This window comes from Zootermopsis nevadensis, unplaced genomic scaffold, assembly GCF_977971745.1.
Source record: "Zootermopsis nevadensis isolate Lab colony 2312 unplaced genomic scaffold, Znev_1.0 Znev_ptg000030l, whole genome shotgun sequence".
Lineage (NCBI taxonomy): Eukaryota > Metazoa > Arthropoda > Insecta > Blattodea > Termopsidae > Zootermopsis > Zootermopsis nevadensis.
The window spans coordinates 7,354,389-7,379,277 of record NW_028259162.1 but is presented as its reverse complement, the minus strand read 5'-3'; the positions used below and the strand labels follow the sequence as shown (position 1 = coordinate 7,379,277).

The 24,889-nt window shown below is 36.7% G+C and overlaps 4 protein-coding genes across 8 annotated transcripts in view; 2 read left to right on the top strand and 2 right to left on the bottom strand.

Annotated features, from left to right (window-relative positions):
* LOC110831074 (uncharacterized) overlaps window positions 1–9,979 on the top strand; it is a 32,334-nt gene extending 22,355 nt beyond the window's left edge. For all 3 annotated transcript variants that reach the window (XM_022066649.2, XM_087358669.1, XM_022066650.2), the window contains exon 6: window positions 7,490–9,979. The gene's annotated coding sequence lies outside the window, so the exon portion shown is untranslated. The remainder of the gene's footprint in view (window positions 1–7,489) is intronic.
* Window positions 2,196–10,889, bottom strand: SmydA-3 (SET and MYND domain containing, arthropod-specific, member 3). 2 transcript variants are annotated; one of them, XM_087358695.1, is made up of 7 exons: window positions 10,668–10,889; window positions 8,640–8,815; window positions 7,427–7,876; window positions 6,228–6,398; window positions 5,479–5,705; window positions 4,897–5,247; window positions 2,196–2,298 (listed from the first exon to the last, which is right to left on the bottom strand). In XM_087358695.1, the coding sequence occupies exons 1-7, from the start codon at window positions 10,683–10,685 to the stop codon at window positions 2,291–2,293; spliced, it is 1,401 nt and encodes a 466-aa protein (XP_087214821.1). In that variant the 5' UTR covers window positions 10,686–10,889; the 3' UTR covers window positions 2,196–2,290. The 2 variants fall into 2 exon arrangements, with proteins under 2 accessions (XP_087214821.1, XP_021922373.1); XM_022066681.2 differs by lacking the exon at window positions 2,196–2,298 and adding an exon at window positions 3,106–4,516 and having other exon boundaries at window positions 10,668–10,882.
* A 2,914-nt stretch (window positions 10,890–13,803) lies between these two features.
* LOC110831069 (non-selective voltage-gated ion channel VDAC2) lies at window positions 13,804–20,751 on the top strand. Of its 2 annotated transcripts, none has more exons than XM_022066638.2 (7): window positions 13,804–13,947; window positions 15,210–15,411; window positions 17,575–17,695; window positions 17,912–18,030; window positions 18,424–18,532; window positions 18,624–18,832; window positions 19,723–20,751. In XM_022066638.2, exons 2-7 carry the CDS (start codon window positions 15,213–15,215, stop codon window positions 19,812–19,814), a joined length of 849 nt encoding a protein of 282 aa, XP_021922330.1. In that variant the 5' UTR covers window positions 13,804–13,947; window positions 15,210–15,212; the 3' UTR covers window positions 19,815–20,751. The 2 variants fall into 2 exon arrangements, with proteins under 2 accessions (XP_021922330.1, XP_021922332.1); XM_022066640.2 differs by lacking the exon at window positions 13,804–13,947 and adding an exon at window positions 14,113–14,291.
* Window positions 20,165–24,864, bottom strand: CSN4 (COP9 signalosome subunit 4). Its single transcript, XM_022066637.2, has 9 exons — window positions 24,626–24,864; window positions 24,377–24,456; window positions 24,156–24,274; window positions 23,799–23,935; window positions 23,051–23,165; window positions 22,766–22,955; window positions 22,472–22,642; window positions 22,016–22,216; window positions 20,165–21,200 (listed from the first exon to the last, which is right to left on the bottom strand). The coding sequence occupies exons 1-9, from the start codon at window positions 24,706–24,708 to the stop codon at window positions 21,067–21,069; spliced, it is 1,230 nt and encodes a 409-aa protein (XP_021922329.1). The 5' UTR covers window positions 24,709–24,864; the 3' UTR covers window positions 20,165–21,066.
* Between the last annotated feature and the right edge of the window lie 25 nt (window positions 24,865–24,889).

Sequence of the window (24,889 nt, the reverse complement as noted above, 5' to 3'; positions counted from 1 at the left end):
ACCAACGTTTCAGAGGTCATACTGCCTCCGTCATCACCCTGATTACGGAGGCAGTATGACCTCTGAAACGTTGGCTAACATCAACCTGACTACACAGCGCTACAACCCAGAAGACAGCAATCTTCATACTCACTGCCGTGAAAACCTCAAATCTTACAATTTTAGAGAAGTCTGCAAAGTGATCAGTGTTGTGAAAAATATTTATTTCACATTCCATTTGTTTTTCAGGTTGTATAATGATGGTCTATAAACTAAAGAATTGTTTGTGATGATTTTGTATGTTTGGTTGGAAGGGGCTGGGGAAAAGCAAGTGTTTGCCTATGTGGACAAAATTACTTTCTTAAAAATTTGTATTAAAATGTGTAAATGGGAATGATGGAAATTTACAAAATAGGTCTAAATTAATAGTAGCTGTATGTACTTAACGCTTTCATGCAAAATGTAATACTGACTTATTGGCATGATTCATAATAATATTCAGGTTTTTCAAGTATTCCACAAAATTTAAATAAGCGCTGGTTAGAACTTGTTACACCCCCTTTTCTGAACATTTTTCAGTAAGTTTATTAAAATAAAATCTAAAAAGTACATAAAATAATCTCAAAGTTTGAGGGGGGCCCCATATTGGTACATTTGAACACAAACAGATAATTTTCTGAACTGTTTAAAGACCCTAGTTCAAGATTTGGATGCTACAGATTGGGTAAATGGGGAATGGATGATAATTCTTAACGAGGAACTTTTTCGCTTATCGACATTCATTATTACGATAATTATGAGGCCGTCGTCATGATTTTTGCTTGAAAAGGAAATTAATATGAAATTTTGGATATTGCGGAAGTCGATACTAAGGGTGGATGGAATTGGCTTTGGTTACTTCCAGTGTTGGTTGTGTTGAAACAAAAGGCTTTACTTCTGACGAGTTAGTGAATTTTTACCAAGTGTGTGAGAGCCGTTCTTCCAATTTGTAACATATGCATGCCAGTTACATAATGCGAGAGAAAGTAAACACTGAAGCGTCAGTTTACATTACTGGATTTAGTAGGCCTACTAAAAATAAATAACCGACAGTGACTCATAGCATAAAGAAGTACGGTGAGGTGACACAAATTTTGGAAGCGTCATCATTGATTTTTCCCTTTAACGCCCTTCTCACGCACATGCATGTACGTATACACGCGTGTTTACTTGTGTCCAGTATACCTGTAAGTATAAAACTATATTAAAAACACTACCTTTTATCCCAGTTCTGCACACTTAACTTACAAGCGTATTTAACGTTGTAAATACTGGGCTAAGGAAGAAATAGTGCCCCAACATGTAACACACGCACATATGCCCGTGAGAGTCGGAAACATCGCTTAAAAATAATACGGCAAGACGTAAATGTATATAATTTGACATTTCGATTTCTTTTTATCTTGTTCTTGGCCGGAATCACTTCATTGAGCTGTTACGTTTACGTAGAGAGGGGAGAAGTTCTAAATTATGTAATTAATTAGCAGTTATGAAAACGTTATTGAGTGATATCACTATTTTAACCGTATTTTCGTAGTTGATGCAGCATCGTTAAATAATTTTAAAAGCAAGCATTGGAATAGGCACCAAACAAATTATTTTCAGTTGTATATTAAATAAACCAGAATTTCTTTAATTTTGTTTTCTGTTCTGGGGTCAGACTTAAACATATTGACTACAAAAAAATAATGTTCAGTGTTACAGCTTTTCGGACCACCGTACTGGTGGCCTTGTGCAAATTACTTACGCCTCAGAACATGACATGTATCACGTGCACACATTAAGTATCAGTTTAAAAAAAAAACGAAAAGTTCAAACACTTCTTGGCGTCTGTAACTTTCTGCAGGCCTAAATTATTATTCAGTTGGAGACATATATGAAAGATATTCTAATACTCAGATATTTCGTGCAGTTAGAAGCGTTATTAGATTCTAATGATGCGTGATCCTGTCACATCTAAGTATATGAAAATTCGAAATGCAAACAGTATTATCCCGTTCCGTATATAAACACCTCCCACTTTTCCCTGAATATGTAGGCAGTGTGTTTGTCGAAAATGTAAGAAATATTTTCCACTGATAACACGGCAGCAGAACCCAGAAGAGAGTATTAACAAATTATATAAGAATTCGCTGTGAATTCCTGAAATCTTACACTAAGTAAAATGTTTTGTTTACCTGCTGGTATAATTCCTGTAATGTTACGCGGTCGTTATGTTGTGGAACAGTTCACTGCGACTTGGTCCATGTAAGGACGGCAGTAGAATTACAAATTATCGTCCTATAAAATAATAGACTTAATTTAAAAGCACATTTTCTAGTTATGAAACACAATATAAATAGTGCACAATATTATCATCACAAGAGGATGGCGCGTGAAATCGACAAGACTTAATATAAGAAGTTGCTTGTACTTAGAATAAGAAAACTTCCCCCTTTCCTGTTGTGTGCCAGACATATCCTTGTTTCTTTGGCCCCGTGTCCCGAACCCCTGAGCTCAGGTCTGATGGCTGCTATTTTAATCGAAACCTGTGTTTTAATTTTAACTTAAGTCTTATTATCTTGCACATCAATACAGATGACTTGTTGTTAGAAGTACCTTTGGGATACGGGCTTGATGGAATTGTCTTTGTAGTTTGTACGTTGTCTGTAAGTGGCGAGGTGAAATGATTGTATGAACCTGTGAAGTGTGCAATTTATTATTTGGAGACAGACATGTTAATGCTAGCAGAGTACCTGCAGTGTTGCGTACATTTCTTATCGGTCTTATTGCCCTAAAGCTTACCGCAGGCCTGATCGTTTGTTATGTATCCTTGAAGAACAAAGGGAAAAAAAGTATTATTCGTCCCTAAACCCAACATCTTCGCCGAGGTTTCGGGTATGTGACATTGGTTCCTATAATCTCGCCGAAACAATTTCGTTCCTTTCCGGGCTACTAGAACCGCCCTTACTGGGCTCGAAATCAGTTCATTTTTCGGAGTTTTTACCATTCTGTATTCTCTTCCTGGTCTCAGGGAATAAACATGCCACGTTTGGTGCAAATTGGTCTATTCGTTCTCGAGTTAAAAGCGAACAAACAGTTTTAACGTTATGTGTAAGATTTTATCTTTATTACTAAATCTGAATTTATGTCATCGTGGATTACAGGATTATATACATAGGAAGTATTTAGGTACATATTAAATTACTACTTAGCAAATAGCATGTCTAAGTTTATTTTTCTGTGTTTAGTATTGTACGCCTCCGTCTTCGTATCGCGTTGTGACGTGATATTCTTCTGTACTTTGGATTTTATAGTTCGGCTATGAAATTTAATTGAATTTATACAAAACAGAACTCTCTTACAAGTTACACAATCTTAATAACGTGTCAGCTCGATATCTTATCACTAACAAGGATCACTACACATTCACTGGAGCAGGGGTTGGCAACCTGTGGGTCGCATGTGACCCTCGGAACCTTTATATACGGCTCGTTACATGATTTGCGAATTAGGCAATGCGAGAAGGGCAAAAGTTCAATGCTGCTGAGGAGAACGGTTATATAAAAATGCATGCCTGTACTTTATCTAATCATAAGGGCAAACGACTGTTAAGAATATATTTTAATTAAACAAAAATGTTGTAGATGCTGGTCTATAACGTTAAAATCGCTTTACGATGTAAAGTTACATTGATCCGTTATTTAAACCTCATGAAATTTAACAGGAAAATATGAATGTTTCAAAATTAACCAACTAAAACTTAATACCTATGTCGAATTTTTAATGTTCCTGCTTTGTATTAGGGAAATATCGGGTTCCGGTCCTTGGAGCTCTGTTTGTCAGAAGTTTCTGTTGCTGTGGATATAGAATTATACATTTGTTGTGTGAAAACTGTTGTTTGTAAACGTGACTACTGCTTTAGGTTGATGTGGGCTTGTATAATTTGTATTAGTATAAGGTCGTACCTGAAAGTACACAATCACTCTTTAGGTACATTTGCACTAGGTTCTAACATCTCCTTATACTTTGTTATTCAACTGCAGAATACAGTTTGTATTTTAAGTTAGTTTAGAGAAGGGAGTGGAAAGAATGTTCGAACGTATTTGGTGCGCTCTTCGTTTATTCCCAGTGGGAATTATTTTTAGAGACGAGAACAACTAATTTTAGTAGCTTGCTCCTAGTGAGGGGTTCACAGGAACATGAGATTTCTAAGTGGCGGATTCTTCTGAGGTGTCACTTTATCGGACACTAAATTCTTTTTCTGACAAACTAGTTTATGACTGGGGAAGAGATTCAATAGATTCACGAAGTTTTTGCAGAGATTGCTGGCTGATCGCTGCGATTATTCCTTCTGGTGAGGATGGATGTTCAAATTTCAGAATAGCCACTGCCTCGCTGAGATATTTCTCAGCTTCTTCTAGTCGGACTCTCAACTTTTTATCGTCAATTTCCTTATACCGCCATTGGCTACGGGCAAACAGCATAACTGGTGCGTGAAGTTCATACAGAGTCATCCCTGAAATCACACATTTGTAATATAAATTGTTTTGAACAGCCGACTAAGAACAGGGTTCTTCTTGAGGAGCTCATGGTCAGTGTAGTCAAAAACCTCAACGCCGTTCATGGGACTCAAATGTTGTTGATTGCAGTTTTCTGAGTTGTGACGCCGTGGAGCCTTGTAGGTGGATGAGGAATGTATCTCATTTAGTCTTAAAATGAGAAAACCACTATTGACGTATTTACCACCGAGGGAATTACAAAATCCAAACGTTTCTTACGAATTTACACAGACTAATCTCTAGGCATATATTTTTGCACCTAACCGTTTAATGTTATAATAGCCGTAGCAGACTTATGGGTCATTGAAGTATAAGAACTGAACCCAAAATGACCGACCTCTTAGTCTTGAAAGTCCGGGTTCGATTACGTCTGCAACCGACAGGACATCCTTGCAGATCTCAATCTTTCGTTCGAGCAGGATGTCTGGTAGGTCTTCCAAGACGTAGCCTTCGGCTCGGCCGTACAGCTGGGACAAGGAACACCGCAGGATCGTCAAGAAGGCGTGCTTGGGGTGCAGAACGGATCTGTACTTTCGCAGTAGAGCCTCGCGATTTTCCACCGCCTCGGCCCCCATGTCCACGTACTCCAGCTGGTCCAAATCACTCTGGATCACGGAGTACACTTTGTTTATAGCGCATCCTGGCGTGCTGAATTCACAGTGAGTGCACTTCCACTGCGCGAGAGAGTCTGAAACAAAAAACTTATGATTGGTATTTACCCTAAATGTTTTATGTAAGAATTTAAAAGTAAAATTATTTTTGCAAGGCCATACAGCGGATTTGTTACATGCGAGTGGACACTTTGAAGCCAGCATACGTTCACCTTAGGTTGCAAATTTTTCCTAGAAACGTGTCATGCTTAATTCGGAGCCACTCGTGTTTGCAGCCTACTGTATATCCGTATGGAACATGAACTTACCCAGAGGGTCTGAAGACACTATGAGCCCTGGATCACATTTGTTGCATTTAAGGGAACTGAAGTTAGTGCCGAGTTCCGTGGGATCAGAACACCTAAAGCAAGTGCAGTCAAAGAACTTGCTTTGTTTGAGGTGGTCTCGCCTCAAGAGGGTCGGGTTCAAGGTGTGGGTGTACGTAGTATGGATCTCGGAGCCCTTCTCCACCTTCACTGTTGTCCGGAGGATCAACCTGGAGCATTAAAGGGTTCTGTAAACTGGTGCCCCAAGCCTACTTTGTAGTGTTACACTCGTGTAGTGTTTCCTCTACGTTCTTTGCACAAAGTTAAAACAGTTAAGCTGTTGTGTCAGAGTCGTTCCTGTGCACGCATTGAGAACATTAAATGCCTAATTTTGCCATATTCTACCAGTGGAGGTAGGAATTTATCACATCATATTTAGCTCCACTGAGGAGAGTCAATCTTGAGAAGCTGACAGTCGCTTAGTTAGACAAGAAATTCCTAGCGTTTTATGTAATCCTGATGTTCATTGTAGTGTTTACAAGATTGAACACTATGCCGAGCCAGATGAAGCCAATCCACATATTCACACACTTTCTCCAAAGTGCATGTTGAAGATATATGAGGCGCACACAGTATTCTTTAAATTCTCCTACAAGGTTCCCACTTGTTAGGATGCGAATGGATTGAACTGGCGCAGGAAAGGGTTCCATGAAAATGGTGAGAATTATCACAGTAATGAAACTGACGGATACCTGTTGCCTTCCGTGCTTACGATACAGTGGCTGGTGTTGGGTACACAGTTATGTGACATGATGGCAGTTTGAGGGTACAAACCCTGGACTGTGGACCCGCTTGGACAGCGAACTTCAAAACTATTTACATCCAGAATACCACACGCCGTGTGGATAAGATCTTCTTCAAACCTGAAAAACGCCAAAATTAGACGTAAAATTATATAATGTAATGAAACTTATATAGTGTGACCTCATGGAGAAAATCCCCTTGATAAACGAACGCGTGGAAAACGACATAGAAGTGAGATAGGCCTACGTTTAAATTTGACTGGACTGAATTGATAGACGGTGTAGTTAAGGAGTAAGTTGACTTCAGTAATAGCATGGATAAAATAACTAGAATGGCCCGCTGAAGGCGATGTTACACGTCTTTGAGCCTGGACAAATTTAGAACACTTCTTCTTTAAGACTAAAGGAACGTAGCAGTTCGACGTCATAATTTCCTATTATTAGCCTATTCTGTGGCACATTCAGTGTCGATTGTGGTTCAGTACACCATTTAATGGCGTTGCATGTACTGAGATGTTATTTAGAATCAAATGGTAGGTTGATGAGATTTTGGATTCTCACGTAGGGAGTATGAAGATATTGTCTTTTGGAATGTTGCACCGTAGTCTGGATGGAGGCAGTAAGCACCTCTGAGACGTCGGTAAACTTCTACCAGACTACACGGCGTAACAACCCAGAAGACAGCCATATTAGATTTACAGGTTAACTGTGAATGGTGAAATTGAAAACTAGGAAGGATGCGATCATGACGTAAAGTAAAGAAGTTTCCAAGGGTTAAATTGTGGATTTTATCTATAAGACTGAATTTAAAAACACAGAATATAGTGATGTTTTCCGAAGATCTAGATGAGAGATATTTCAGTTAACAGAATTTGAGGTGGAAGAAGTATATGTCCAAAATTGAAACTAAAACTGCGTAAAGTTGCCATTTCACGAATAACGTTCTTTTAGAGACAGAAGATAATATGTATAGTAGTAGAAGGAATGTTATTTGGAGTTATGTATGATCTATTATGACGAATAATAAAGAATTGGTTATAAGATGTTTATGACATTTTTACACGAAAAAGTGTAGAAAAAAATTGTGTCACCCATTTTTAATATCGTGGCTGGGCAATAAGAGGAAAGAAGTCTTTACATCGCCGTACCTGTTAGTCAATTTGCAAGCACTTCTGAGGTACTCCACGACATTGATCTGATTGTTTTTCCAGATAGGAGTCTCGCGCCTTTCCTCATTATGACCCTCCATGAACTTGACCTCCGATTCCCAGCGTTCCGGGTTCGACTCCTTGGCAAGAAGAAGTCTGAGTGGAGCAATGCAGTTCAACTGTGGGCATGCATCCATACAGTTTTCCACAGGTTGGAAACGAACTCTTGCACTTCTGAACACTGGACACTCCGCCTCGGCATGACACGGTGCATCCTCACATTTGGGGCCACAGACTGGCCATCCGCAGCGCGAACACAATGTTGAGCCATCGACGGGGGCGTAACAGCCCAAGCACATGACATAGGTATCAGGTTTTGGGCCGATGACCACAGGAAGTTCCGACAAGACTTGTTCTCCTGGCTCCAGGTTTCGGGTGGCCACAGCGTACCTGAAGGAGACAGCATCATATCAAAGAGGAAGAAATTGCATAAAAAGGAGCTTAGTCTGCACTTTTTACCGTACATCATGAAGGTGATCGATAGGAGGAGAATAGTAGCAAGCGTAATTATAATACATACAAATTATGAAGTAAAGATCGCATTAAATTACAAGCAAAATATTTATTAGAAAACTAATTAAAGATAACATTAAGGTTCATCAGTAATTGTGATTGTTAAATCAAGTGTGAAGTTATTTTACTGGTTTATGGGACTTGAAATTTTTATTCACATCGACTGAGCCTCAGGCTAAAACAATTTTGGAACTACTTTCTAAATACGCCATTTTCTTACCATTAATTTTATTAAGTTGCCCCTCACAGGTAACCGAATATATAGAAATCGTTTGGATGTATTTAGAGTCATTTTATGTTGTTTTGGTTGGACAAAACTTCAGTACTTCGTGCACATTTCAATAGGATTTATATTTTAGCATGTGCTATGCTTATTTGTTATTTCTGAAAAAATATTGTAAAAACTTAGCAAGAATTTGCTATTAGTTTTCATAAATAGTTCCAGGAAGGGTTTCGAGGTCTTTGGGCCCAACAGAAAAACTATTATTGGCCCGATGGAAGAAGAAAGTTGTACCACTTTGTATTAGTACGTATAGTGCACGATGCTGACGTAGAAAGTATTTCAATGGTAATAATGACGTGATTCCAGTTGTTTTACAAAGTCTCCACGACATTATTTCTTTTGTTCATGTGACTATACCTTCCAACTTTGTCGTTCGTAAGAATTTTGTAAGTTTTACATTTATCCTTGTGCTGATTCCAGTGTTCCTTCTGATGCTCCCCTGAACAGTAGGCAACTGTTTCACATCCTCCGCATTGATGCTTAGTGGGCTGCTTACACAAGGCACAAAGATCGCGGGCATTTGACGTTTCGCTCTGCAAGCAGGAGAATAGGAGAGTGACAGTAATTTGTTACAGAGATTCCTCCTTAGAAACATAGTGTTTTTGACGTAAATACGTCTATATGGAAGGGTCAGTGTCATTCCGCAAAAAAGTGTGACGAAAAAGTGTAAGATGGTTACCTAGGAAATATCAACAATTTGTAAATATGGACTGACAACAATGGTCAGCTTGCATGCATTGTTATGTTATTATTATTATTAGTGTTCTGTCTGACGACAGGTCCGTTTACTCGGCAAATGATTCAGAAGTGGTTTGCCATTGCCTTCTTCTGTGTGTGAATGGAGTAATTGTTGGGATGCCACGGAGAAACCGGGGAAGCCCCGGAGGAAAACTCCGTGTTGCCTAGACCACGGCCTTGCCCAACACAAGTTATAAATTCGGGCACCACCGGGAATCGAACCCGAGATCCCAGGATTACAAGGCCAGCGTTCTAACCGCTAGGCCACCGTGGCGGTCATTGTTATGTTACCTAGGAAATGTCATCTGTTTATTCGGCATTGTTGTTGTGTTACATTACTGCCGTCAACAATCCGCTTTCGTTATTGCGGAAAGAGCTGAGCTGTGAATCTCTTGTAGAAGAAGTGCGTCGTATATTAGATAATTTTGTGCTGGTAAAAACGTTTTACAATGTCACAGGTACTTATCTTATATAAGAATTATTAAGAAATCTATTGTTGCGTTAGTTTATTGGGTCATACTATGTACAAGATGTACACACCTATTGATGATTGTATAAGAGATTTATTTTGAGTCATTTGAGAAATTATACAAAGATGTTTTCAGTTATGGCCACAGAAGATCCTAATACAATGCCGATAACATTGACAGAAGATTTTAACATTAATTTAAAGAAGGAGGAAAATCAAAGCTTTGTCACATTTATGGAGGAAACGTTTGGCTTAATGTTGATGTCAAATTCTCAATGTAGTATTGCTAGATCAAAATCTTGTATAGATATGGTGTTTGCACGATATGTTGATACTCTAAAATGTACAAATTTTATAAGATATTTCAGCTACCACAGACCCATCTTTAGCGTAACTAATTCAAGGTAGGCAGTAATGTCTTACTCAAACTTATCTCAATTGTAAAGCATGTATAAAGGAAATATTTATAATAAAGCCACTATATAAACTCCTTACTGCATAGACTTATTTACGTAAAATTCTCCGGAACCGTAATTCGACTGTAACTTTTTCGTGGTTTTAAGAATTGTAAGACTTTCTAACAGACGACTGATTAAGTCCAAACGAAAGAAAGTAGTAATGAGGTAAGAGAACCATTTATGTGGTGTCTGATGGCCAAATAAAAATTAAGATATTAATGAACTGATGCAGTGGCAGAGTGTTAAAATATACAAGACAGTTTTTACCAACATTTAATTGAAGCCTCTGATTTTATCAAACATAGCATCAAAGTGAGACGTATTAGCCGCATCTGTAGTGTGCCTGTTACTTAAAAATTTCCTAAATAAAACATATATATATATATATATATATATATATATATATATATATATATTAGTATTGGCAGACGAACCGCTAGAATTACTTTCGCCTTAGATTAGATGCTATCAAATTATTCGTGCATGTATCCATGGACAAAGATAAAGCATGTTTTGTCACATATGCTATATGTATTTGCATATATAGAACTCTTTGTAAGTTGCTTATCTTTGTAAATAATCTCCAAGTTAAACATAATTATTTTTATAAGAACGATCGTTTTAAGAGATTAGTTTAAGCAGAGATTTTAAAGTGTTAAATTATCTCACAGCGGTGTCAGCGTAGTATAAATAAAGTTTCTTGAATGTAAGTGAACTCACCAGATCAGGAGAAGCCATTCTTATACTCGGGGACTGATTGGCGTATTGTTAATCCACTCTGGCTACGGTGTAAGTTCGTAATGCTGATACATCCTCAAATACGCCTACTTTTATAACTACTCCGATGCAAATTGCATTCTATTGGATTTTGCCCAACGTACTAAATTTAAATTCGTGTTTCAAACTGCAAGGAAGTTTCGCGAACAGTCTACAACTCCGTTTTATTTTGGTCACAGCTTATCTTCCGTGTGCAGTTAGATTCAAATCGACGGTCCTTAACTGAAGGAGTATGACCATGTGTGCAAAGGAAATGTTTGAGAAATTAAATAGCATTAATTTAGACTTAATCTTGATCCATTCACTTTAAGATGTAAACACATTACCTGTCCCCACTTCACTTTTTCGAGAAACGTCTACATTGTCTTCGTTGATGGCTGTTATTCAGTTAAAAAGAAAAATCATACACAGCTATCTGGGCTTTTCTCATCTGTGTAATATAAAGTAAGAAAAGGTAAGGTTTTTAAGGTTTGACTATGAAGAAACCACTTGAACGCACAGCGACTTAAATTGGTTACCCCTGCCGTGAAAAAATGTATGACAATACAAAATACGAGTCATGCAATGTTCCTTCAGTATTATGTGCAAATGATGTTACATATATCAGATACTTGCCACATATTCTTCAAGGAAATTAACTCAAGCGTAAATAGTGTGTTTGCTAGTTTTTGACGTAAATACGTGTATATGGAAGGGTCAGTGTCATCTACTATAAAAATTTCTGATTCCCCGTTGTCGTCAAAAAATGACGTCATCAAACAATGTTACGTTATATTTGTTTACTCGGCATTGTTGTACCAACACAACAATGACGAAGGGGGGATTAGTTTAGTGTCTTACTCAAGATTTTAAAACGCAACCAACTCTCCCGAAGTCAAGTGTTTTAACCCACCATTCGGGGGGGTTGGTTTAGTTTCTTACTCAAGATTTTAAAACGCAACTAACCCCCCGAAGTCAAGTGTTTTAACCCACCATTCGGGGGGGTTGGTTTAGTTTCTTACTCAAGATTTTAAAACGCAACTAACCCCCCCGAGGAGCTCCGAAAGGAGCGCTCTGCTCTAGTTCCGCAAAAAAGTGTGACGAAAAAGTGTAAGATGGTTACCTAGGAAATATCAACAATTTGTAAATATGGACTGACAACAATGGTCAGCTTGCATGCATTGTTATGTTACCTAGGAAATGTCATCTGTTTACTCGGCATTGTTGTGTTACATTACTGCCGTCAACAATCCGCTTTCGTTATTGCGGAAAGAGCTGAGCTGTGAATCGCTTGTAGAAGAAGTGCGTCGTATATTAGATAATTTTGTGCTGGTAAAAACGTTTTACAATGTCACAGGTACTTATCTTATATACGAATTATTAAGAAATCTATTGTTGCGTTAGTTTATTGGGTCATACTATGTACAAGATGTACACACCTATTGATGATTGTATAAGAGATTTATTTTGAGTCATTTGAGAAATTATACAAAGATGTTTTCAGTTATGGCCACAGAAGATCCTAATACAATGCCGATAACATTGACAGAAGATTTTAACATTAATTTAAAGAAGGAGGAAAATCAAAGCTTTCTCACATTTATGGAGGAAACGTTTGGCTTAATGTTGATGTCAAATCCTCAATGTAGTACTTCTAGATCAAAATCTTGTATAGATATGGTGTTTGCACGATATGTTGATACTCTAAAATGTAAAAATTTTATAAGCTATTTCAGCTACCACAGACCCATCTTTAGCGTAACTAATTCAAGGTAGGCAGTAATGTCTTACTCAAACTTATCTCAATTGTAAAGCATGTATAAAGGAAATATTTATAATAAAGCCACTATATAAACTCCGTACTGCATAGACGTATTTACGTAAAATTCTCCGGAACCGTTGTTCCACTGTATCTTTTTTACCGAGTAACAAGAATTGTGTGGTAACTAGCCTATATGTTAATTGATTCTGAATGGTTCTGACGTGGTGTAATAATCTGGATTGTTGAGTGTTTGGACCTTGTCCGTCGTATGATGTTATAAAATACATCATTTCGAGGACTTATTCAGGTGTAGTAAAGGGGGCACCTACTCATTTTAATGGTCGCCATAGAGTAGGTGCCAGCTTCACTACACCTGAAGACGAGGACAGATCCAGTCCTCCAAGCGTTGTGTATTTTATAACATCAGACATACAGAGTTCAACAAAACCCATCAATCTAGCCAACCTACATGCTCTTTCCCTTTATTGAAAGTAGCCCGTCTTTATTCAAGATGGAGAATCCTTAACGTACACTTTGTTTCTATTATTGTTGTTATTATTATATCTATTTCCATCTCCCACGCAAAAATTCACTGTTTACATTTTCGTGATCCCACATTAATTACTTCTGATGAGAAACATGAATGAGGTAAAGATCGTAGGTGTTACCATTGTTGATTACTGTTTTACTGGTATTTGTTATAAATCTCGCTTTTCGGTCAATAATTCGTCCTTTTTTCAAAAATTACTACCAAATTACGTTATCGCACAAATAAGGTGGAAAGCACACATCCAGTGACCATATTTTGGTTCAATGAACGCGTTAAGAAAATATATCTGAAGACACGTGCCCTTTTAATGGAAGTGTGGTTTTTGGCATTAAGGAACCCTGACTAATGGGTAATTTAATATTTTCCATTTCTCTATCATAAGCAATAAAATTGGTATGCAAAGACTTGTTATTGAAGTTATCCGTGTTATGTATTGATTTCAGCCAACATTATTCAATGAAAAGCGGAAGTTGGTGCATGCACTGTCTCTTACTTCCCGTCTTGACTGTCGTTTCCTGCACATATAGCGTACTATAAGTGTTGCTGACTAATCGAATTTTACAGTACATTTGAATCTCCCGCTGGGTGGTGTATTGACCATGCAGTAATGAAACGGAACATATTCAGCAGGCTATACCTATCCCCCACCTAAGTTTTGTATAGTGGTGATTTGGGTTTGAGATGGAAGTTATTCTTAAATATATTTAAAATATTTATAAATTATGACATATTAAACAAAGTAAATAGTATTTATTTAAAAATATTGGATTTACGTTATTGATTTTAAAACTGAACTGATACATAATCTCGATCCCATATGTGTATCAAAGGTCTCTTGCGCAAGTGCGAAGTCCCTTTGCACATCTTCTTGGTGTGTAGGTTTAGAGAAATTGAGAATTCCAATTGAGTAGTGTATATTTGATAAATACCTAGTAAGTAACCAGCTCATTTTTTAACGTATATATTTTTGTGTATAAAAATTGTATGGGGAACGTCAGCGTTCACTTTGAATCTTCTGCAAAGTGATGCGTATCTGCGTGCTGGCTGGCTAGCTGGCTACGTGCCGGCGAGGGTAATGTGAGAGGACAGTATGTCGGATAATAAATGTGTGTTCTGTGTGCCAAATAAACCCTACACCGGGAAAACTGTGGCCGTCTGTGTTTGTAATGAAAACACATTTTAAAGGGGTGACGATTTTAAAAGCCTCTGCGAGTGCTGCAGATTATGTCATCTCATTTTTAAATACGTTTTAATATTTTGTTTATCATCGCACGAGGTATGTTAATATAATTTGCAGCCAAATATTATACACCACAAACCAAGCTGTACAGAGTCAGTAAAGTTTATAGCGTACATGTCAAGAACTGTGATGGCCGATTTATTCAAGCCCGTGTATTTTCTTTCAAAATTGCCAGTTCTCTAAACTGCGGTTTATTTATCTTGGACATATATGTTGCATTTGGTAGAATGAGAAGGTGTGATGGTAATGGAGTATTCAGCCAGCCGTTTTCTTATTTTTTTACTAATACATGTAATGCACAATCAGCCAGCATTTTAAGGACAGTAGTGTGCCCAAGGATAACACAAACAAACTTGAAACTGTGTTTATTTTTGGGAGCTGAAAGAAGATTACACTGGAGTCTTTTTGTTATTCACCTGCTTCACAGATTATATTATTGTACTGGCCTTGTATTGATAACCATAATTTTTGTATGATTACACTGAAAACATTATTAATTATTGAAAATTGGGTTTGCTTCTTTCTCCCGTAGAATTGCAAAGATCAATCATGTTTATCAGAGAATGAAGTTAATTGAGCTGTGTGGGCTTTTCCCATAAGTTTGCACCTGGTATGTACTAAGTACCATGCCAAGATTTATGGGTTACTGGATGTTTAGCTGCACATTTTCTTGAGCTTTTCAATAGAGTTGAGTGTTCAGCTTTCTGCCCTGATATGTCAACCCCTTGGGGAAAGGGTCCCCAGTTTCCATTGGATATGAGTCTGAGTAGGTCTGGATGTGAAAGCTAAGAGAAAAAATGTTTGCGCCTGCTAGGAATCATAACACAGTTGTCCAGCCTGTTGTCTGTCACTGTACTGACATCATATCACTTGTATAATTGTGGCACACATTTCTTAGGTATATACATTACAGGGTGATAAGTGAAAGTATAGGAACACGTTTCTGTTTTTCAGATAATGTCGCCGCCACCATACAACGACTTGGGGAAAAATGCCCGTGATGTTTTCAACAAGGGTTATCATTTTGGGCTTCTAAAATTGGATTGCAAAACAAAAACTAAGTCTGGTGTTGAATTTTCATCAGGTGGTTCTTCAAACCAGGATACTGGAAAGGTGTTTGGGTCATTGGAGACTAAATACAAAGTGTCTGATTATGGTATGTTACAGTGATTTACTATTTCTTTATTTAATGCAATGGTTACATGTAGGACTGATAACTGTTATATATGCATCCAGTTTCAGTAACATATGCATTTGCCCATAGCATGTTGGCATTGCTGAATAATATTGTTATGTGCACTTCTTGCCTGATAAACAAGGCATGAAACAACATGAGTTGGCAGAGTGAAAGCCTCGTGGGTGGAAATGCACACCATTATAGCACAGCAGTGCACATATTTTGCATTTTTTTTACACCAGCTAATATCATTTTGAAAAAGATAATCTCATCAATACCTTAAGAAGGGTGTTGTGAAATGCTTAGTACCATTTCCATAGGACTACTAGGAGTGGGGGTCACGTTTTTCATCTCTTTTCTGCAGAAAAGTGCCTGTAAAACAGTGGAATAAATATTTATAGCATAGGTATCATGCCCCGAATTATAAAGTCTGTAGTTGCAATAGGTATAAAGATGGTTGTTTTTTAGACACCATATAGTTCAGTAGCCTCTCAAAGTGAATGTCCCATTATTACGTGGATGTTAATTAATGTTTCCTGAAGTCTTAATTAGAATATCTTCTGCTGTATATTGTCCTTGCATGTGATGAAAGTTTGGTCGCTGTCTTATGTAAAAACAAATTGAATTCTTCAAACTCTATGTCTTATCTTCTAGATAACACAATATCTATTTTTTCCTTTCCCTCCTGAGCTTATCATCCTCTGAATTCCACTTCATGTTTTCCAACTGTGTGTAGTGATGGTTTAAGTCCTAACTAACCATGGATCTATTGGGACTTGATTTGTCATCTTAAAACTCAAGTGTTATTAAAAACGTGGCTCTCACATGACACCATTATGAACAGGTCCCTCAAGTTCATTCTTCCCCTCATGAACCTTTCCTCCCATGGCAGGTATACTACAAAGAAGAGGTGACCTGTTTCAAAAATATAAGTAGTGTTGAAACCTGTGTTTAGTGTGACTGAATTGTGCTTCATCTTAAAATCATTACACTAAATTATTACTCTAAAGTTATCTTAATAATACTGTAGAAGTTTGAAATGTATAACATTTTATTTATACTTGGGTTACAAACCATTCTGGGGGAGGAAGTTTGGTTATTAATTGTGGTCAGTGGTGTTTGTAAATGGCAGCATTCCATATCCAGGCAGTTGTAGTAAATGAACCTGTTATTGGGAGGGGTGTTGATTTGAAAATGGAAAGAACACAACAGAGAATAAGTAAACCATATACAGTAACAGGTAAACTTCCAAGAATTCTGCTACAGCAGTTACTTATCTACCCCTTTTTCACTGTTTGACATAGCAATTGTCTGTTATGAAAGTGTTTTCTTCGCATTTTCTATGAGTAACTAACATACAGTATGCAAATACACTTGTTTGAAAACAGTTGCAGGTTATTGAATAAAGTACTTACATACACAGAGATACAGAAACAAGAAAATGTACCTACAGAGAACAGTATCTTGGCTTAAGCTAGTAAAATGTTGACTGTTTCGTTTATGATGTCAGTCATCTCTGTGTTGGAGATAGCTCTTGTTCATTCTCAACCTTGACACTAGTTGGGGGTTGAATGGTTGGCGTCATGCCCTCGCCACACTTTATACCCGAGGAAAGGACTGCCGGTACCCATTGGACAGGTTGGGTGGGTCCCAGAGTAGGAGCTAGAAGAATATCCTCTGCCCCTGTCAGGAATTGATCCACAATCATCCAGCTTGTAGTCAGTTACTATACCAACTGAGATGCCTTTCTCATCTTAAATAGGTTGGGCTCTATTTTATTGTTGGTTGTAAAGTGGGATTTTGTATAGTTTTTATTTCATAATTAGGCAAACAAAAGACAGACTGTAATAATTTTAAGCCTTTTAAACGAATCTGGAAGTTGGAAAGTGCCGTTGGTAATAATTAACCATTAAATTCTGTGTAGGGTAATACTTTTTCATAAATGAGATTTAAGTGCCATACATATGTTAAGGTTAAAAAACATTTATATACTTTACTACAACATTTTTAAAACATGCTGATGTAACATTACCAGTAGACAACATTGCTCACTTCCAAACACAGTACATGTGTACACATGAGAAGGTTTGTGGAAATACATACTGTGATGTCTTTTGTAGCCTCTGACTGTTTGTTCTACAGGTCTTACTTTCTCAGAGAAGTGGAATACAGATAACACGCTGGCCACAGAAATTTCTATTCAGGATTATATTGCTAAGGGACTGAAATTATCATTTGACAGCTCATTTGCACCCCAGACAGGGTAAGGTCATCATTATCTTTACAGTATGAACAACTGTAGCAGGTACTACCTGGTTTTAAACATATAAACTATGTTTGTATTTAAGACAATTTCCTTAACTTGCAGAATGAAAATGGGCAGCATGAGGATCTTACTCAGCAATACCTTTTTTAAGAATATAAGTAAATCCATTGCTGGATATACACGTATTAATATGAGGTTTCCTTTAAATTGCAGAAGTAAGACAGGACGCATCAAGACTGAATTTAGGAATGATATTACTGCCCTGAATGTTGATGTTGATTTGGATACAGCTGGTCCTATCTTATTAGCCTCTGCTGTGTTGGGCTACAACGGTGAGAGGCTTGTTGAGAATTACGTAATTTACTGTTGCAGTACTGAATTTCATGGAGTTCTTTCGAGATTTTCATGTGCTGTATAATGTTATGAAAGTAATATACATGCAAATTACTTTCAGAAGAGAATATAGGATTTTCGTATGTTGTATGTCTTGGTATTTGTAATATAAGGAAGAAAGGAAATATTTGTGACCTTTGGTAAACTGTCTACAATTTTTGAATTGCTATGTTCAGTTTATGATGTATATTGGCCCTTTGTGAAGTTTTATATGTCTTATTTTGTCATACGTGAGTAATGTACGTGAAAAAAGTGAAGGTACATATGATTAGGGAAGTTAAGCAGTCATATGAATATAAAAGTTGCATTAATTGTTTTGTAACAAATTTCAGGCTGGCTGGTTGGTTATCAGTCACGATTTGACTCTCAAAAATCTAAGCTTACAAAAAGTAACTTTGCATTGGGTTATTCTTCTGGGGACTTCATCCTTCATACTAATGTGTAAGTAGCTATATTTTACAATTTATTTATCATATGATGTGATGTGTTTTCTTCAGTATGTATTTTTCACCTCTTTAATATTTTATGGCAGGAATGATGGTAAAGACTTTGGTGGAGCCATCTACCAAAAAGTGAATCCAAAGCTAGATACTGCTATTGATTTAAATTGGACTGCAGGATCGAATGAGACTAGATTTGGAATTGGCTGCAAATATGATCTGGGCAGTGATACTTCAGTCAGAGCCAAGGTCAACAATTTGAGCCAAATAGGTCTTGGATACCAGCAAAAGCTTCGTGAAGGTAGGATCCATATTACAAGTTTGCATGAATGATTGATGCAATATACAGCCCAAAATAAAAAGTAAGACAGTTTTAAAGTTTGATACTTAAAAAAGTTGTTTTAATTTCAGATTACTAAGTAGTAAAAGTTGCATAGCATTTCCTGATACTTTTACTATTGCAGCATTGGAAAATATTGTACATTTGTTTCCTCAAGGTTTTATAATTGTCGGTCCTTCATCTTCATTCAAATTTTTAAATTTTATATCATTGTACCTGATTTTGTTTTATATTTTTCAAGAAAATGAATGTTTTGAATGAAATCACTCTTTAAAAAAGTGAGTTTATTAACCCACTGCATGTTTTCTAAAAATTATATGAGAAAAAAGACTTCTTGTTGGTATATGTATGAAATGTTCTAAACAGAGTTTTAAAACAGTAAAGTACATGTATATATGTGGTAAAACTTGAAACAAGGGATGCACTACAACTTTTACATAGAAAGTTACAGGGGATTAAAGTTTTCTTTAACTTCCACTAGCAGCACTTTTACATAGATGATAATGTAGTACCCCATGGAATCAATGAGTTTTGTGATATAAGAGTTTTATATGGAACTTTCTTGAAGTTAGATACATCATTCCTTAATTCTATTTGACTATTACTGTTACACTTAATTATACCACAAGCTTTATTTCTTGTTAAACTACAAGTGACCCTTCAGCTATGCCAGCTCTTACACTGTCAAAAAAGAGTTGGGCTGCATAAGGGCTAGAGTGTTGGACTAATGTCAGTGATGCTGCATCTGTTGCAGTGTGTCATATCGCAATAGTCCAACAGAAATAGCTGGGTTTTTTTTCACGTTTTCTTTGTTTATGTTTTCAAAATAATGAAGTAATTTTTGTTTGCAGGAGTCTCTTTATATTTGTCAGTGTTAATTGATGGCAAGAATATCAACCAAGGTGGCCATAAGATTGGTGCAGCCCTGGAACTGGAGGCTTAATGCATTTCATACTGTGGTCTTTTGACTTAAAGATGCTGTGAAGCTTGAAGAAAGTAAAGTATTTAAACATCATGGCAATTTGTTTTTAGAGGAACAAGTTTTTTAAGTTATAGTCATGGCTTTTTTGAACATGTGGTGCATTTATTTTAATTGAATCATCTGGCTTACTTTTCAATGTGGAAAGGAAGGTTGAACATGTAATTCAGAGTAATCAGACCACTGCTCAGTAAATAAATATACTGCGTTCCAGTGAGTAGTAATTGCTTCAGGGTGTGTTGTATACAAACTTCTATATTTCAAAGAAATAGGAATCTTTTTGTTTTGTTTTTTTGGAGAACCATCTGATTAACTTTAAGGGAAGCTTGTATAGATGAACTGTTACTCTAATGATATGCATTAGAAATATTGAGTGGAAGAAGCTTTTGCATGTAGAGATTCTGTCAAACCACTATTTTAAGCTTTGGTGGTATAATTGGTACCATATTTTCTTCAATCTTCACATCTTTGAACAAAACAAATGAACATCTTTGTGAAATAAACACTTATAAGATGTGCAATAGACCAATATTAGGAACATCTGATCTGTAAAGACCATGGGGAGCTTTCCTTTTGTTACTCATTTGTCATGACCAGCAGTTAATGTTGCCTCACGTTTTAGACCCATTTGTTTTGCCTTGTAGAAGACAACCACCTTCCCTGAGGAAGACCTGAATTTCCTCAGTATTAGTGAACATTAGTTTCTATTAGGAACTGTATCTGTACAGATTGTAGACAAGTCAATAAGGGAGACTTTGTCTTCATATGCTGTATGATCTGGAGTGACTACCATGCTAACAAGATGAGAAAGGATGGTGCGTAAGTAGTAGAAGGTTGTAAGCGTGTATGTTTCCAATTGTTTTGTATTTTTAAGTTTTGATGAATAAACATCTCCCATTGATTCTGAATTTGTTTGTGTGCACAACAAAGTAAGCCTCTCTATGGGGAAAAATTATCTACAGAAAATTATGAAATAAAGTATAAGTGAAACATGCAATGGGCTTTGAACAGGAGAGCTGTAAATACAATAAAAAATTTCTTGATTTGAAACATTAGCTTTTATTTGTATAACACAACAACAAATATACTGAGAATTGTGGCACACAATGATATTTCAAATACTGAACTTACTTTTCCAACAAACTAAATACAGAGTATTGGTATCACTGCCACAGATTTGCTTATGGTAAAAACCAAAGTACTTTGCATGGCTCATTCAGTGCACCATTTGCTCTTCCATGGCTTTGCTGATCCATTCGGGCTCGTTATTAGTTATTTTCTCAATTATCTGGTTCACCTGATAGCACAGTGACTGGATTTGCTTGTCCCATGTTGGCAATACTTCCCGTCCTGAAACAAGTACATTTTCCCCAATGGATAGTATCTTTTTTCCTTGTATTTTTGATTAAACCATTCTTTCAGTTATTCAGCCCAATGTTGAATGATGTGATGATAGTGAATAATGAACTAGAAAGGATATGGAAGGAAGTAGTCATGGCCTAATGAAACTATACTGGCATTTATCTGGGGAAACTGAGGAAAACCACCAAGATTTTAAACTGGAACATCCTGAATATGAAGCAGAAATCTCAATCACCTGATAGTGATATTTTGTGAAATTACCAGTGGATGCAGGCTTCCTATGCAATACTTCCACATGATGAATCTACAGCCTTGTATTTCATATCATGTCACAAAAATATGATTCTTCACTCACTGCCTTCTTGACAGAACAGACATAACTGTGTTAGCACCAAAAGTCAGTCCTGCAGAAGGTGCTAGAAAATTAAGGTACTTTTGGGCTCCTTGGCCCCAAACAAATCCTAGAAAGGTGTTTTTTGGTGCTTGAGCCAGGGAAGGGTTAAGGGACTGAAATCACTGCTGTTTAATAGTTTAATATGGCATTTAATGTAATTACAACCTGACACTACAAGGCAAGTTAATTTCAAAACCCTCTGAACTATATTTTATGCAGTGAAAGCAAGATGAATTTGCTGTGTTGATGTACTTCATGTCACAAACATATTAGAACATGCATATACATTTCACAGTGCAGTCTGCAAAAATAATGAAGTATTGTTTGCTTCTTGTAGATGGGCTTAAAGTTTTTAAAAACAAGTGACCATTTATGGCATTTAATAACTTATGGAAAATAAGCAACTTACTTTCAAAATGGACAATGGAGTCTATCTGATCAATATAACCATTCATCCTCCCCTCAGTTATCATTTGACTTGCAATTTTCTCAGCTTTAATGGGAGGAATTTCCAAGAGTGCCCCTAGCTCTTCAAATGTGATGTTGTTGTACAGCTTACTGGCTGATAAGAGATTATGTTCTATTACAGCCCGTTCTAGAATGGTGGAACCTGAAATGGAGGGATGAGCATGTTTAAACCAATCTCTTTTTAGTAAATTATTTAATAATAATAGTAGTATATAATTCATATAGCTGTTTTGGTATCAGGAAATACTAGGAACCAAACAGCACAGATTTCTTTTTAAAGGCAAACATTTCAAGATCTCGTACATCATCTAGCTAAACCCTAAATCCTGCTGCAAGGGTAATGAATGTAGCAGTGATGTTAATCGTATGTGGTCTAATGCCATATTTATTTTGATACCATCTGTAGTTGAAGCCTTCTGATGTGGTTGCAACATGTTTCCGAAATCCTGAAGCTCTGATCGTCTGATAATTCGATCAAGATACATTTTTTCCAGGATGGAATATGCTGGCAGCTGCTGACATCTTTCATCCTTAAACAATGTTGCAAGCATTCGACTGCGCTGTTGACCTGTCCAACATGAAAATGGCATAAAAATGTGGTTGAATTCAGTTGGGCAGAAACAAATTTGCCTCCCAAAACTTTCTCTTTCAGATAAAAGTAATATTGTTTGCCTCATGTACCACTACCTACCAGCTGAAGCAAGGACTGTACATATTAAAGCGTTCCGTAATGCTGTCATCCTTTCGTCTTCATGAATGATCCCCCTGTATGACAGTTCATTGTAGCGCTGTGCAGCTTCAATAAACTTACGACGATAATCCAATACTCTGGCATAACACACTTTGTAATATATTTGCAACTGTTCGTTTTTGGATTCAGCCTGAAAATTAATGTGCAGCACAAGTACTTTATTACTAAGTGTATATATAAAATGAATACTTTAACATGATTTTGCAAAAAGAAAGTAGTAATTACCTGCAATAAAGATGCTCTGTTTATGTATGCCTCTGCTTGCACTGGATCATCATTTTCTAGATACAGTCTTGCAATCTTCAGGTATGTTTCTAATTTGTAGTCCACAGAATATTGCCTATGACACAAAAAAAATCATTCAAAGGAAAACCTGCCTTTAACATATGTCCAAACAGTTCCCATTCAGTGGGTATACACACACTATTTGGTGGCACCAATAAACAGACACTGAAGCAGATCGTTTTAAATTAACGTCTGCATGAGATGTTAACAATGATTTGGTTGCATGTCTTGTGAGTGCCATAATCTATAGCAGACCATTCACAGTACAGTACAGTACAGTACAGTCATTTAAATGCATAGTTTTAAAATCTGTTCCACTTTGCACAGAGAAAATGATGAGGGAAAACTGAAAGAAGTAACTTGTTTTATTTATTACTTTACATTCTTTTAGAAATTGGTACCAGATTGATATACATTATTGGCAGCTATTCCCCCTTATAATGGGTTAACTTTCATATAAAGACCTTCAAACATAAACTGTGGGGCAATTATGAGCTATGAAAAATTCTTCATTTGCCAGAATCCTGAAAGTGTTCTTAACATATTTTCCTGTTGTTCAGAGGTGACAAGCACCCTGATTTTGCATGGCTGAAACGTGCAGTTTCACAAACATTTGGAAAGTGGAAAATAGTGTATGTGTGTGAAAGTGATGGTAATAACAAACATCAAGTGTTTAAAAGATTCTTACTTTTGTCCAGTTTCCAAAGGAATTCCTACCAAAACACTGGCTGCATCTCTCCAGCTTTGTTCACGTTCATAAATATCTGCAAGGTGCTGGCGAATACTTGCTACTTGCTCTTCAAAAGAGATCACACGAGGTTGTACCTTGCATAAAATTATTCTTAGTGTAACAGACAAGTTTTCAGCCATTTTTATAGCAATAATGTAGCCTAATCAACAATTAGAAAACAAACTTATGGGACATTAACATAAACATGGAAAATCAAGCAGATAATCAGTAATGATTTAAAAGTTTGAATGCACTGAAGTTAGATGCTACACTCAAAATAAACAAGTGTGATTTTTAATAATACAAACTAGTTACCTTGTCTAGAGTGTAGTGTGAAACAGCTTTAGATATAGCATCAGGGAGCACTGTGAGCTGGGTGCTTACATCAGTCAAAATCTGCCGAGATATTACCAAACTCACATTCTCATTTACAACTGAAAAGAATTACAGTATTCCTTTTTAGAAATATTTGATAAACGTTTGAAGCTGGATGTTTATAAAGAATTAGGTAAATTTAATAAGAAAGCTGGTCATACTTGCTTCAATGAAGACTTTCAAAGTTTCAGCTAAATCATCTCCTGATGATGTCAAAATAACATCCAAGATGGATCGGTACCTAAAAAATACAGTTTTTCGATAATTATTTTGCAACACATCCTTATATCATGTCGGTTAGGTTATGTTCTGAGCAACAAACTCAAATTGTTCGTTATATATATTCTCTTCAGACCGGTAGGGGTCCCCGGTGTAATTTATGTGTGTTTACTTATATAGAGAATACTTACTTTTCTGCTTGGTCTTTGTGAGAGCCACCGGCTGTCGCTAAAACAGCTAGTTGCTGCTTCACACTCATTACGTTGACCGCCATATTTATTGTTGGATCTGATCACACAGAAAAGTGTCATCATTGGCTACTGTGTTATTCACCGCGGAAGCTGCAAAATAGCGCAAATTAGATATTTCCTGGACATCTTATATTTTTATTGGTTAACTGAAGATAGATGTGGCACAATACTTATAAAATCTAAAAATTCATAACACGGTTTGAG

Excerpts from the sequence above, each read along its gene's own strand:
- CSN4 (XM_022066637.2), bottom strand. The coding sequence starts at position 24,708 with ATGGCGGTCAACGTAATGAGTGTGAAGCAGCAACTAGCTGTTTTAGCG. Across the intron at positions 24,275-24,376 it reads GAAAGTCTTCATTGAAGCAA|TTGTAAATGAGAATGTGAGT; the intron begins GTATGACCAGCT and ends AATTCTTTTCAG. Across the intron at positions 21,201-22,015 it reads CTCCATTGTCCATTTTGAAA|GACGGGAAGTATTGCCAACA; the intron begins GTAAGTTGCTTA and ends TACTTGTTTCAG.
- SmydA-3 (XM_022066681.2), bottom strand. Across the intron at positions 5,706-6,227 it reads GTAAGCACGGAAGGCAACAG|GTTGATCCTCCGGACAACAG; the intron begins GTATCCGTCAGT and ends TTAATGCTCCAG. Across the intron at positions 4,517-4,896 it reads CGGACTTTCAAGACTAAGAG|GGATGACTCTGTATGAACTT; the intron begins GTCGGTCATTTT and ends GTGTGATTTCAG.
- LOC110831069 (XM_022066638.2), top strand. The coding sequence starts at position 15,213 with ATGTCGCCGCCACCATACAACGACTTGGGGAAAAATGCCCGTGATGTT. Across the intron at positions 15,412-17,574 it reads ATACAAAGTGTCTGATTATG|GTCTTACTTTCTCAGAGAAG; the intron begins GTATGTTACAGT and ends TTTGTTCTACAG. Across the intron at positions 18,533-18,623 it reads TTCATCCTTCATACTAATGT|GAATGATGGTAAAGACTTTG; the intron begins GTAAGTAGCTAT and ends ATTTTATGGCAG.